This window comes from Eleutherodactylus coqui, chromosome 13 (assembly GCF_035609145.1).
Source record: "Eleutherodactylus coqui strain aEleCoq1 chromosome 13, aEleCoq1.hap1, whole genome shotgun sequence".
Lineage (NCBI taxonomy): Eukaryota > Metazoa > Chordata > Amphibia > Anura > Eleutherodactylidae > Eleutherodactylus > Eleutherodactylus coqui.
In genome coordinates, this window is record NC_089849.1 from 100,168,661 (window position 1) to 100,181,640 (window position 12,980).

The window sequence follows — 12,980 nt, forward strand, 5'->3', positions numbered from 1 at the left end:
TCTTCATCTCATAATGATTTCTTTATAAAGAAAAATGTATATTGTGTAATATGTGTATTAATTACTATTAACTTAGAAATATTTTCTAAATAAAATTATCTTTTTAATCAATGCATCTGTTATTTCTTTTTAGTGACTGGCGGTCATGTTATAAGTGACACCCAGAAGTTGACCCAAATGCCATTATTCAACTTTAATGTAGTTCAATGTAGTTCAATATATATATATATATATATTTTTTTAGTTTAGTTTAGTTTTAATTTCTGTCATTTTATTGTTTATTACAATGTTTTTCATACTTTATTTTTTTCCTGTACTTAATTTCATGATAAACTATATAACTATATGTCAGGTTCACGTGTTACTACAGGAAACCATTTTCAGATGAACAGAATTGTTGATTGATATGTGCAGCTACATAAAATGAGTTATGTGTTTTAGAATGTACATAAGACGATAATGTATTTTTGCAGTTAGGTCTAAGTTAGGATGTCTAATTAGACCTCAGATACATAAGGAAGGAACAGATGGCTTCACTATATCTAAATAACATCTACTTATAGTAAAATATGTAACACCCCGGGTCATGTAATAAAATATTACTTGTCCTCATGAAAGTTGACATGGGAGACAGAATAAGAGATTATTAGATGGTGAAATCATTGTGGTAATTAAAGAGAAGGTAAGCAATACTACACTAATATCAGACTACTTGGAAGATGTTGTTTTATCTTAACAAATACTTATTTATGATATATTTATATATTGAGACTGAAATGTGAGGTCTAATAGGATGAAGGCTTAATGATTCATCCCCTCGTAATTTTCACCGATGTGTACAGAAGACATCACAATCTTTTCTGGACTGGCCATGTCTTTTGTCTTTATCAAGAAGCCTTAATATACCCATCATGCCACACTTAAAGTGCTAAGAACTTTTTTTTCTGATAGAATGTTTCCGGAGCCTTCATATATTTGTCTAAGTTCATAGATATTTATAAATCCAAATGTCCCAACCTTCTTCTAAATCTTCCTTACTCTTGTCACATACCAAACTACTCATGCATTTCAAGGTTCACAGTATCTCCTCAACCTTCTTAGATTTTACAAGGCCTCCTCACAAATCTTAGACATGCCATACTGTGCTATTTTAAGATACTAAAACCACATAAATATCACCATCTTCTGTATTTCACCAACTGTATTCAACATCGTAAAAAGGAGTCTGTCAGGTTGCCCTATACAAACTGCCGGGATCATGTTATGGAGCAGGAGGAGCTGAGCAGATTGATATATAGTTTTATGGGGAAAGATTCAGTAGAACCTTTGCTCATGTAACAGTCCAAAGGGTTATGATATCAGTGATTGACAGCTACTCCTCTATCTACAGTCATACACAGCTGTCAATCACTGATAGCTCCACCCACTGGACTCTTCAGCTTGAATGAGCAGAGATGTAAATGAATAAAATGCAAGTTATATAGAATCTTTCCCCATAAAACTATCAAACTGCTCAGCTCCTCCGGCTCTATAACATGACGCCTGCAGTTTGGGCATCATGTTTGAGCTGACTGATTCCCTTTACGACTTACAATTCTTTCTTAGCCATTTAAATATAAGAGGATCTCATGTACCTCTTCTCTTTTCAAGTTCCACTGCACTCTTTCAGCCTTTTCATAAATCTTAAGATTTACTGTAAATTGTAAGGTCGTCTGTACTGTATCTCACCAGATTTCCTATATATTTCTGGGTCTTCCTCAACCATCCACACTTTAGTGCTCTCATACCTTCCATACATCCGTCTCTATGGGTCACACATATCATCACAAAATACTTTTCCACATGTCAATACTGTGCATGTTGGCTTGAAAAAGGTGCTAATGTTTAAGCACCGAAACGCGTTGCCTGTTACGTGCCTGTTACATTAAAGCTTTGGACTGTACCTCAGTGGACTTGAGTGTACTTCCCTCTGATGCTGAAGTCTACACTTCAAGGAGGGGGTTTCTGAACATCATACCCCCCTCCTGTCCAGTAAGTGCCTTTCCTTGTTATAATTTCTACCATTTGGACAAGTATCTCTCTCATACCACATTATCACGAAGCGCAGAGACGTTTTTCTAATAGAACATTATTTGTATCTCTCATTATGAAAGATGGTCTGTTCGTAAGTGTTTCAATTACTTGTAATGATTTCTGATGATCCTCAGTTTAGTAAGTTTTAAATTCTACAAATTTGTATTTTCTTTTAGAATCTTAGGTCAACTGTGTTGGCGACATTGCTCCTGCATTCGCTCAGTCACCAGCTGATCACTGTTCTTTTTACACGTCAGGCAAATGAACATTTAGAGGAAGGTTTGTGCCTGAAAATCAGGCCATGTAAAAAAAATCTATATTTATAGGGAGTCTTTTATGTTTTTTCAGACTGATGGAAGAAAGCTCCATCACTTGGAAATAATCTTCTTAGAAAAATAGATCTAATGATTATCGTTGCCCCTACTGGTCCGTATGGATGACACTTCATCATGCTGTAAGGTATACAGAAGACGGGTGGGGAATTCCATAGACTCTTGGAGAATGGTTATACTGGTATACTGAGACATTTTCTGTTTTTGCACTTGTGGCAAGACAGGTGGAAACCCCATGAAGGTGGTTCTTCAATATAGAAAACCTGTTTGCATATACTCAATTAGGGAATTCCAAGTTAAAAGAGGAGGGTCCCTTGTTCAGTGCCGTCGTCTCTTGGTCAGAGTGCAGAGAGACTATCCTGTCCTGTTCTACACAGATAACCCATTGATTTAAATAAGAACTATTTAATGCTTAATTTCTAGAGATGAGCGAGTATACTCGCTAAGGCACATTACTCGAGCGAGTAGTGCCTTAGCCGAGTATCTCCCCGCTCGTCTCTAAAGATTCGGGGGCGGGGAACGGCGGGGGGGGGGGGGAACGGAGGGGAGATCTCTCTCTCCCTCTCTCCCCCGCCGCAACTCACCTGTCACCCGTGCTGATCCCCGAATCTTTAGAGATGAGCGGGGAGATACTCGGCTAAGGCACTACTCGCTCGAGTAATGTGCCTTAGCGAGTATACTCGCTCATCTCTATTAATTTCCCTTATAATGCTGCAGAGCAATCAATCGCTTACTGCCAGGTTTCTCCACAGATGACAGCTGATCGTTGGGGGTCCCAGTAGGGGACACTTTGTGATCTGTTCATCCAGTCAAGTATGGATTGTCCAAAGAGAAGAACCCCTTTAGCAATCATCTATGCAGCTTATTTTTGCACTTTGCATTTGCATAACCAAGGTTGTTATATCAACCCACATTCTCACCATCAGTACCATAGTGTATGTTTATTCAATGCTCCTGAAGTGTTCGTAGAACTTGTGAATAACCATTGTTTAGGAAAATGTACAACAAAAAGTACAAATCACACACCACCTTGCAAAGTTCTGAAATTTATTTATAGTTAGACATTTAAGACAACATTAATTTAGGGACAAAGTGACAAAGATTTCACATTATGTGCTCTTCTTCATTCACCTTGTGGCTCAGTTCCTTCTCCTACTCTTCACTTTTAGTGATTTTGGTGACTTCCCTTGTTTTAGCCCGCAGCTTGTTGACCTGTGACTCTGCAATATCAGCACGCTCCTCGGCTTCTTCCAGTTCATGCTGTACTTTACGGTATTTGGACAGGTTGACATTGGATTGCTCCTCCTGGATTTTTTTAAAGGAGAAGAAAATAAATGTAGTAATGATAGTAATCACAATGTTATAAAGTGCTCGAGGTCTGTGATTGTAGAATGTCAAGTGCCCACGAAAGCCTGAAGCCCATTCCGATAGTCTTACAATTGACAGAACATAATGGTATGTACTCAGTGAAGAGTGCACTGCTCTTTCTTTTTGGCTACAATGTATGATTTACACATTTAGGCCTCTTGTCCACGGGGAAAATCAGGCCTGCCACGGATTCTCCATGCAGAATCCCGCAGCGGGTCCCTCCTTTCCCGCGGACATGAGGCTAAAAAGAAGATTAAACTTACCTGTCTGGACGCTGCGGATCTGCCCTCCGTCGCGGCGGGAACTTCTTTTTTCGGCCCGGCGGATGTGCTTGGCACGCCGGCAGCGTGACACGCGCATGCGCCAGGCACTCCATTTTTTTTTTAAACTCCTGCTCTCCCACGCTACCGCGTCGGAGAGCAGAAATTCGGGTACAGGCGTGCCGCGGATCCGGACGGCTTCCATAGGCTTCAATAGAAGCCTGCGGGAGACCCGCACTAAAAATGGAGCATGCTGCAGGTGTTTTCCCGCAGACACAATCCGACCTCAGGGGAAAATGACATTTAAATACCTGCGGGTGTCCAATGCATCCCTATGGGGCGCAGATCACGCTGTGGGAAAAACGCGGCGGATTCTTAATTTTATTTTACCAGTGGACATGAGGCCTTAATGTAGTAACAAGTGGAATCATGACAATTGCCAAATTCCTAAGGGCTCCTACCCACTTGCGTTTTTTTAACGCAATTGTCAATGCGACTTTCTAATGTTAAAAACGCATCGCATGTTGGTGCTTTGAGATTTTTGTGCGATGCGTTTTTATAACATTAGAAAGTCCCATTGACAATCCTGTTAAAGAAACGCAAGTGGGTAGGAGCCCTCACTGAAGTACATCAATAGACAAAAAGTTAAATCTTCAAATCTGGTTTAGGTCTCATTCACATGGGCGTAATTATGTAGCATATTACGCACAGATTTTTTGCATGGAAAATAGAACCCATTGAATGGGATTTTTGATTGTGTGAAAAAAATGCCACACGTTCTCTTTGTATTCCAAAGCAAAAAAAGCCATAGAAGCGAATTACACTGCTCAAATCTGCAGTGAATGAATACATCTGAAAGATGTATTTAGTGCATATTTGCGCATAAAAACAATGGGTCAGTCTTGCGGGGGGGGGGGGCACTAAAATATGCAGCGCTTATACACACTAAAAGAATCACAAGTAGGGCCGAAATATGCCCTATCGATCATGATACTGTATGCGATATCTACAAATATCATAAAGTCTGCTACATCACTATTATATGAGACGCCAGGTTTTGTAGGCTAAGATAAATATAGGTCACTAACTCAACTTACAATCTCCTCAGTTTGCCTCTTGTATGCCTTCACTTTCATTTGAAGTTTGTCTACCAGGTCTTGAAGTCTCATAACATTCTTCTTGTCTTCTTCAGACTTTGAAAGTAAATAGAAGACATAGATCAATGAAGGTGTCAAAAAGCCAAAGCCACTTTAAAGTGCCATGTTTCCGGTTAATAGGGTTTTAGATATCAGCCCATACTATATTTAGCCATCTAGTATAAAAAACCCTCTTGGCTATCGAAAAGCTCATTGATGATGCCACTTCATTACCCTCTCGACTACTTTCTCTGGATTGCTGTATACAGTGTGTTTCCCCATATTACGGTTCCTCTATGTCTTTCTATACTTGCACTGTAACGACTTATCAATACCAAATTTTACACAAAATGATCAAAACCACAATTTAGCATTAAAAGAAGATTACATTCCACATAATTATATCTTCAGATCAGATTACAAATGTTTTCTTAACTTTTAGAGTAATGGTAGGAAACCGAAAATATTTGTTTTATGATCCCTATCATTCCTAATCTTTCTTTACCTGGTATGTGAGCTCCTTTACGCGTCTCTCATATTTACGAACGCCTTTAATGGCTTCTGAACCGCGTTTCTGTTCACTATCAAGTTCATTTTCAAGCTCCCTCACCTAGAAGACAAACAGTATAAACTGTACAGTATGTTCACATCAACTAAAGTTTAAGTTTGTAGAGTTTCTAAGTTGTTAATACATACCCTGGCCTCCAATTTTTGGAGCTGCTTCTTCCCTCCCTTAAGAGCTAGCTGCTCAGCCTCATCTAGACGAAGCTGAAGGTCTTTCACAGTCTGATCAAGGTTTTTCTTCATCCTCTCAAGATGAGCGCTGGTGTCTTGTTCCTTCTTCAGTTCCTCAGCCATCATAGCAGCCTAGAAGGACCAAAATATAAAAAATCAAGAACTTTAAAAAAAAGAGAAAAAACACTATTACAGTTAGTGAGATTTAAGTTCCTCTTTTAGTATATAATGAAAATTCTCCTTGCTACAAATGACTTAAATCCATTGATAGCATTATTACTCACATTGATAGCATTATTACTCACATCAGTAATTGCTTTCTTAGCTTTCTCGTCTGCATTCCTAGATTCCTGTATGGCCTCCTCTACTTCAGTCTGCAGCTGTGCCATGTCAGTCTCAAGCTTCTTCTTTGTGTTAATCAAGCTTGTGTTCTATAAAAAAGGAAAATGATTGGTTGAAAGCTACTAAGGTTTAAAGGCCCTTTTACACACAAAGATGAAACTCAAAAGATGGCTTTTGAGCGATCATTTTGCATAAACTACTACTAATGCCTATTAGTACCAATTAGTAGCGTGTGTGCCCACCGGAAACTGTATTCAGAGAACAGCGGATGGTCTGTCCTCTGAATACATTCCCTTTGTTCTGCGATGGGGCTGACAGCTGAGACAATGTAATCAGCTCTCGCCAGGCAGAACACAGCGTGTGGTCCGTCTTATCAGCTCTTCTGCTGAACGATGGATTTCATGCCGAACTGAAAACTAAAGTTTGGCAGAAAAGTGAAAAATGGGCACATTTACACCCAACGATTTTTGCTCAAAAGATGGCTTTTGAGCGATAATCGTGTGTAAAAGGGAATTAATGAAACAGACCATCCAACTTGCACCATTTTCAGATGTTTTTCATTCCTTTTCTTAATGTAGATTAGTATAAAAAAATCTAATACCTGTGAGTGCAGGAGTTGGACGCGTTCGCTTGCATCAAGAAGCTCCTGTTCCGCAACCTTCCTGCTCCTCTCAGTCTGTTCAAGAGCTGCCCTAATTTCTTCAATCTCAGATTGCATGAGGTTTGCTCTGCGCTCCACCATGGCTAACTGTTCTTTTAGATCTTCATTGGACCGGAGGGAGTCATCCAAGTGAATTTGGACGTCCTGTGAGAAGGAATCAGAATGAATATGGAGTAATGATACTCGTCGGCCATTTGATACTTTCATATCCCACTTTTCAGGTATGTACCTTAAGCAAACTCTGGACGTTTCTCAGTTGCTTTTGAGATTCTGCAGCCTGTCGGTTAGCGTGGCTCAATTGGATCTCCATTTCATTCAGGTCTCCTTCCATTTTCTTCTTTAGCCTCAGAGCATCATTTCTGCTTCTGATTTCAGCATCCAAAGTGCTTTGCATGGATTCAACAATCCTGATATGGTTCCTTTTCAGTTGGTCAATTTCTTCATCCTTTTCTGCAATTTTCCTGTCAATTTCTGATTTGATTTGGGTGAGCTCCAGCTGGATTCTGAGGATCTTCCCTTCCTCATGTTCAAGAGATGCCTGCCAGGTGCAAAAAGAATCATCAAGGTATAGTATAGTGTTTGTTCAATCCCTTCCCAAGCTTTACCGTTAATGTACAGCGAAAGTCATAAGGGATTGTATAGCGCGAGCTCTGTTATACAGCTGAAACGCCTGCAATGACCAGGATCTGATATAACTCTGATCTTGGCTATTTAACACCTTGGATGCCACTGTCAATAGAGACCACAGCATCTAAGCAATTAGACAGAGGAAGGGGGTTCCCTTTACATCACTCAATTGCTACCTCCCCAGAGACACTAGGTGGGTTGCTGAGGGGTTTTCATCATGGCTGGCAGCCTTGTGAAAGCTTCCAGGTTTGCTATCTTAGACTATGTATGGTTTTAGGGGATGATATTTTTGGAGAAGAAGGGGAAATATAATATGATAATTGCACCATTATTTTTACAAAAATAATACCTCTGCTTCTTCCAGTGCTGTCTGAACTTCAATCTTCTCCTGCTCAATTTGCTTTTTGGCTTTTTCTACTTCATGAAGACTTTTTGTGCACTCTGACACTTGTTCAGTAAGGTCTGAAATCTCCTCTACAGAAAAAAGAAGAGTCATTGATATCATTCATACTCCATAACTAATTAATATCATTATTCATGTCATATACAGTGATTGAGATAGCTATGTGCAGTGTTCAAATTAACTAAGAAACAGTCCTGTAGGAGAACAATCTGGAAAGAGCTACAAAAGTTCCATTAAATTGAACCATCACTTTTGTGAGAATAGCTAAGTCTTAATAGATTTATGAGTTTTTGTATTCAGTCTTGGGTTTGAGTGTCAAAATCTGTTTAGACCTTCCAAGCTGCCCTCATGTGCAAAAGACTCTATCAGTAGAAGACTATTTTGCCACTAGTAGGACACTCTTTATAATTTTTCAGTAGAAACCTTGGTCTTCATGGACTTCTGACAATATTTATGCTATAGAATTAATTATTACGTTGCAAGTTTTTGTTCTCTCGCTTGATGGTCTCCAAGTGATCCATGGACTCTTCATAGGCATTCTTCATTTTGAACAGTTCGGTGCTCAAAGAACGAGCCTCTTTCAAGGAAGATTCAAGTTCAGCCTGTGCCTCCTCATATTTCTGCTTCCATTCAGCCAGAATCTATAGTGTATAGAAGGAAACAAATGAAAAATGGAATTTTCTGTATCCATTATGATGGACTACATTAATAAAATGTCTGGATTAAACCAAAAGTCTGAACTCAATATACTTATACAATAGCTTTAGATCAAACACCTTATCAAAGTTCTTCTGCTTCTTGTCTAGGGCAGCACAAGCACTGTTGGACCTCTCCACATCAACCATGAGATCCTCAACTTCATTCTGCAACCTCTGTTTGGTCTTTTCCAGGGAGGCACACTTGGAATTCACAGCCTCAATGTGTTCTTCAGCCTCTTGAAGTCTCTGGGCTAGCTTTTTCCTGCATTATCACACAAATATGTGCATGTGTAGTTATCCATTTAAAACTTTCACATTAATCTTATATTGTACTGTATAAGGTCACCATTATTTAAGCCACATAAAACATCTATTGTGTAAGCTGAACCAATGTCTGAAAGAGGAAATAGAAACTGGCACTAGTTTCATTACTCAAGATCAATATGGTGGCATTTGGCAATACGTAGGCTACTAAGACACCTACTTAGCTTCTTCCAACTCTTCAGTACGTTGGATGGCATCTGTCTCATATTTTGTTCTCCACTGGGCAACTTCACCATTGGCCTTGGACAAAGCACGTTGAAGTTCGGCCTTTGCCTCTTGTTCCTCCTCATATTGTTCCCTCAATAAGTCACAGTCATGGCGGGCAGACTGTAAGCCATGTGCAAGTGCATTCTTGGCCTATGGAAAAAAAATGAATACATTTCTACACAGAATATTACCACTGTTTCCTTATTAATCTGCAAGTGACAAAACATTAGGAAACTCGTATAAAGTCCCTATCAGGTACTCAATAGAGACAACTGACCAGAAATATAAATGAGATTATTGCATAACCTCCAACCCTACATGTCCTACAAATTCCTCTAGTTTTGCAAGTAGTTCTTATGCCACACACCTTAGTCTCCTCCTCCAGTTGCCTCCTCAACTCTTCAGATTGCTGGGTGTAGGCCTGTTTTCCTCTAGAGAGCTGAGAGATCAGGGAATCTCTTTCTTCCAGTTGACGACTGAATTCACCTATTCAAAAAAATGTATTAATTATGGATCATAGCTAAATGATGCAACATTGAACAGCCAATTAATTTACATAGAAATCAAACTGGAAGCGCCATGTAAAGATGAAAATAGTAGCCATTTGGTTCCCTATCTAGAGCGAAACCCACCATTTTCAGTTTGCAGTCTGGCTTTTTGGGCACTGATATCATTAATATGTCTTTGGTGCTCTTCTTCTTTGCTCTTAAGTTCACTCAACTGGTCTTCAAGGGTGCGGCAAATCTTTTCAAAGTTGGCCTATACACAACACAATGTAGCTTATTAGACTTCAAAACCACAGTGATATCTCTAAAATGAAAATAGATTGTTAGAGATAATTAAGACTAATGGACAATGTCTACTGCCCTCGGATTGGCCACTGCTGACCACATGAGCAGTTCTGGCAAATGATAATGCAGATATAGTGCATTAGTAGTCTACCAATGCACTGTGGGTATTAGGTAGTCTGAAGACTGCATTGCCCACCTTAGATGGCCCAAAACAGGACAGATCAGAGAGACAGCACAGAAGAATAACTGCAAGTAATGTACCAACTGCCCCTCCTGTCTGAGAACAGAATTTTTTACCAAAACTGGAGGGTCGCTTTAAGGCGAATGACAGGGGGCACATGTTATTATAAGCATACTACCTAAGTGGATTGTCTTTTTTTAAAATCTTTTAGTTAACCCATTATCAGTGTTGTTCTAGACTGGACATCATATCAAAACCAGAAAAAAATCCTTGGCTACTCTGATGGTGATTGGAAATTTTATCATTGTCCCACCTTTGATTTAGAGACAGATTCCATGTTGCTGGCAAGGTCATCAATCTCCATCTTGAGTTCACTCTTCTCTTTTTCCAGTTTCTGTTTGACCCGCTGCAGATTATCAATTTGCTCTCCAAGCTCAGCGGCGCTGTCGGCATGCTTCTTACGGAGAGCAGCGGCAGTAGCTTCATGTTGTAGGGTGGATTCTTCCAAGTCCCGTCGCATCTTCTGGAATTCTGCTTCCCGTTTCTTGTTCATCTCTATTTGAGCTGAGGTTGCACCACCAGCTTCTTCTAGGCGCTCACTGATCTCTTCAAGCTCTCTTGAAAGGTCAGAACGCTGCTTTTCTGCTTTTGCACGGGCTGCACGTTCTGCCTCAATTTCTTCTTCAAGCTCCTCAATACGAGCCTTGCAATTAAAGGGAATGAGAAATTTCCAATAAAAGTCTTGTCCCAATCACCTTTTAGACAGCAACATCGTGCATTTAAAAGCCAACCATACCTGTAATTCTTTAATCTTTTTCTGTAATTGAGCACCAAGAAGCTGTTCATCCTCAATTCTGCTTGAAAACTGGCTTATTTCAAAATCTTTCCTACAAGGAAAATGGTGTATGGTTTAGACTGATTGCGTGATTAGTAGGATAGCTGATGACCTTAGCCCTTGTGAAAGAGCATAAAATGTGTATCGGCACCCTAAAAAGTTCACTCACATCTAGTAATCTCACAAAGAATGGATTTTAAGCCAACAGATGTTACCAAATATTGTCAATGGTCATTTATCTTCCGAAATGTCAAGGATATAAAACATTCTAAAACTTCATTCAAATTCGAGTCCCAATTAAAAACCTTCAGATTCAACATGCTTTCCTCAAACTAAAGTTTACTTCCTCACAAATATGCAGATTGCAATCAACTGTGAATATAAAGTGTGATATGGACTTATTGCATTTAAAAATGTCAGATGTCTATCTGCAATGGGATATAGCTGGAAGGGAAGTTGGGGCATGGGAAGTTGGGGCATGTGCCCTGGGCACAGCTATGACAAAGGAGAGTGGGAGACGCCATCCTGTCCAAACACTGTTTTATCTAGGTCATACTGCAGCGTGTTATCATCCCTACCAGACAAGAATGTATGGGTTTGCTGAAGGTTCTATGAGATCTGGTCACATGATATCACATGACTCTCAAGCAGGAACACCAGCTTGGCAGAGAAGGTCCTTTCCCGGTCCTTATAAGACGCAGGTGACTGCAGGATACTGGGCAGTGCCCACTGGTGAGGGGCTACAGGAAAAAGGAGCTGCCAATACGTGTAAGCAGGAAAAAAACATGTGATGTTTAAAGAAGAGGGTGACAGAAATGTGTATAATGTGTGCAGTATATGTACATATGCAAACGTATAGTGTGTGTATGTATTGTGTGCATTTATACATGTCTGTAGTGTGTATATATTTAGTGTGCCTGTCAACAATGGCAGATTACAATGTAGGCAATTTGGGGCAGCCACACAGTGTCTAAAGCTCCTGTGCGGCCCATGGCCACACAGACTGCAATGGGTATGGATTAGATTGCATGATGTTAGTTGTTTCCAGTAGCTGTACTGTGCTGGATTGTCTCATGGATAGCAAAGGGGTCACATTTTCCTTTATTGATACTCACCTCTCCTTACTCCTGGCTGGTTCCTCCTCCTCTCTAGCCACCGGCACAAATAATGACCTTACACTTGCCAGTATCAGGATGCCATATGCAGTGGAGCACACAATGCACCGGTACTGGTTGTCGTTGAGCATGCATGTGTATGTGGGTGGGTTTGAGAGGAATAGCTGTTGGCTAAAAAAGGTAACTAGGGGTGCTTTCATATGTACCGGAATTCACATTAGAATTTGCTGCCACAGAAATCCACATGGAGATCCACATGTCAAAATACAGTTTGGGTGTGGAATTGACGGCAGAATTACGCCATTTGCAATTACACATTGAAATCTGGCCATTAGACGTGGATATTTTTGCACAGTGGACAAATTCCACTGCAAGTTGCAGTTTGTGTGAAAGCATCCTTAGGTATAAGCCAACTCCAGTATTTCATTGCCCAAAAGTAAGCTGACTGGGTACATAACTAAAGTAAACTATACAAAATAAAGTGGTGCATACTCACCTCTCAGCCCCTGCACCTCTATCCTCTGTGCCTGGGCTTTGTTAACAGGCTGCAGTCAGCCTGTGTATGGGATGTCACAAACTGCTGTAGCCAATTACAGACCTTAGTGCTTGAGCACCAGGCTCTGTCATTGGCTGTAGCAGCCTGTAAACATTACATCACAGTGGAGACCTGGAGCTGTTGGTGCGGGAGATGCAGGCAGCTGGGAGAGATAAGTATGAGATAGTTTGTTATTTTCTATAATGGGAAACCTGATTACACAGAAAAAATGTGTTGGAAAACCCCTTTAATTAAAAATGATCACTTTAACGGCATATCATAAAACAAGTTTCAGAGGAAGGGTGCATCAAATTGAACATTTGCCCCAGGTAAAGGAAAGCCTAGCTACATCTATGT

At 40.1% G+C, this 12,980-nt stretch overlaps 1 protein-coding gene across 1 annotated transcript in view; it reads right to left on the minus strand.

Annotated features, from left to right (window-relative positions):
* Positions 1 to 3,435: 3,435 nt before the first annotated feature.
* Positions 3,436 to 12,980, minus strand: part of LOC136588591 (myosin-1B) — a 35,258-nt gene continuing 25,713 nt past the window's right edge. Inside the window, exons 26-40 of the mRNA XM_066587941.1 lie at positions 10,935 to 11,025; positions 10,452 to 10,841; positions 9,799 to 9,925; positions 9,534 to 9,652; positions 9,120 to 9,316; positions 8,714 to 8,897; positions 8,413 to 8,578; positions 7,884 to 8,008; positions 7,137 to 7,445; positions 6,848 to 7,051; positions 6,210 to 6,335; positions 5,866 to 6,036; positions 5,675 to 5,779; positions 5,131 to 5,226; positions 3,436 to 3,710 (exon numbers count right to left, since the gene is read on the minus strand). Coding sequence (XP_066444038.1) covers positions 3,558 to 3,710; positions 5,131 to 5,226; positions 5,675 to 5,779; positions 5,866 to 6,036; positions 6,210 to 6,335; positions 6,848 to 7,051; positions 7,137 to 7,445; positions 7,884 to 8,008; positions 8,413 to 8,578; positions 8,714 to 8,897; positions 9,120 to 9,316; positions 9,534 to 9,652; positions 9,799 to 9,925; positions 10,452 to 10,841; positions 10,935 to 11,025 — 2,563 coding nt within the window. The 3' untranslated portion in view covers positions 3,436 to 3,557. The remainder of the gene's footprint in view (positions 3,711 to 5,130; positions 5,227 to 5,674; positions 5,780 to 5,865; positions 6,037 to 6,209; positions 6,336 to 6,847; positions 7,052 to 7,136; positions 7,446 to 7,883; positions 8,009 to 8,412; positions 8,579 to 8,713; positions 8,898 to 9,119; positions 9,317 to 9,533; positions 9,653 to 9,798; positions 9,926 to 10,451; positions 10,842 to 10,934; positions 11,026 to 12,980) is intronic.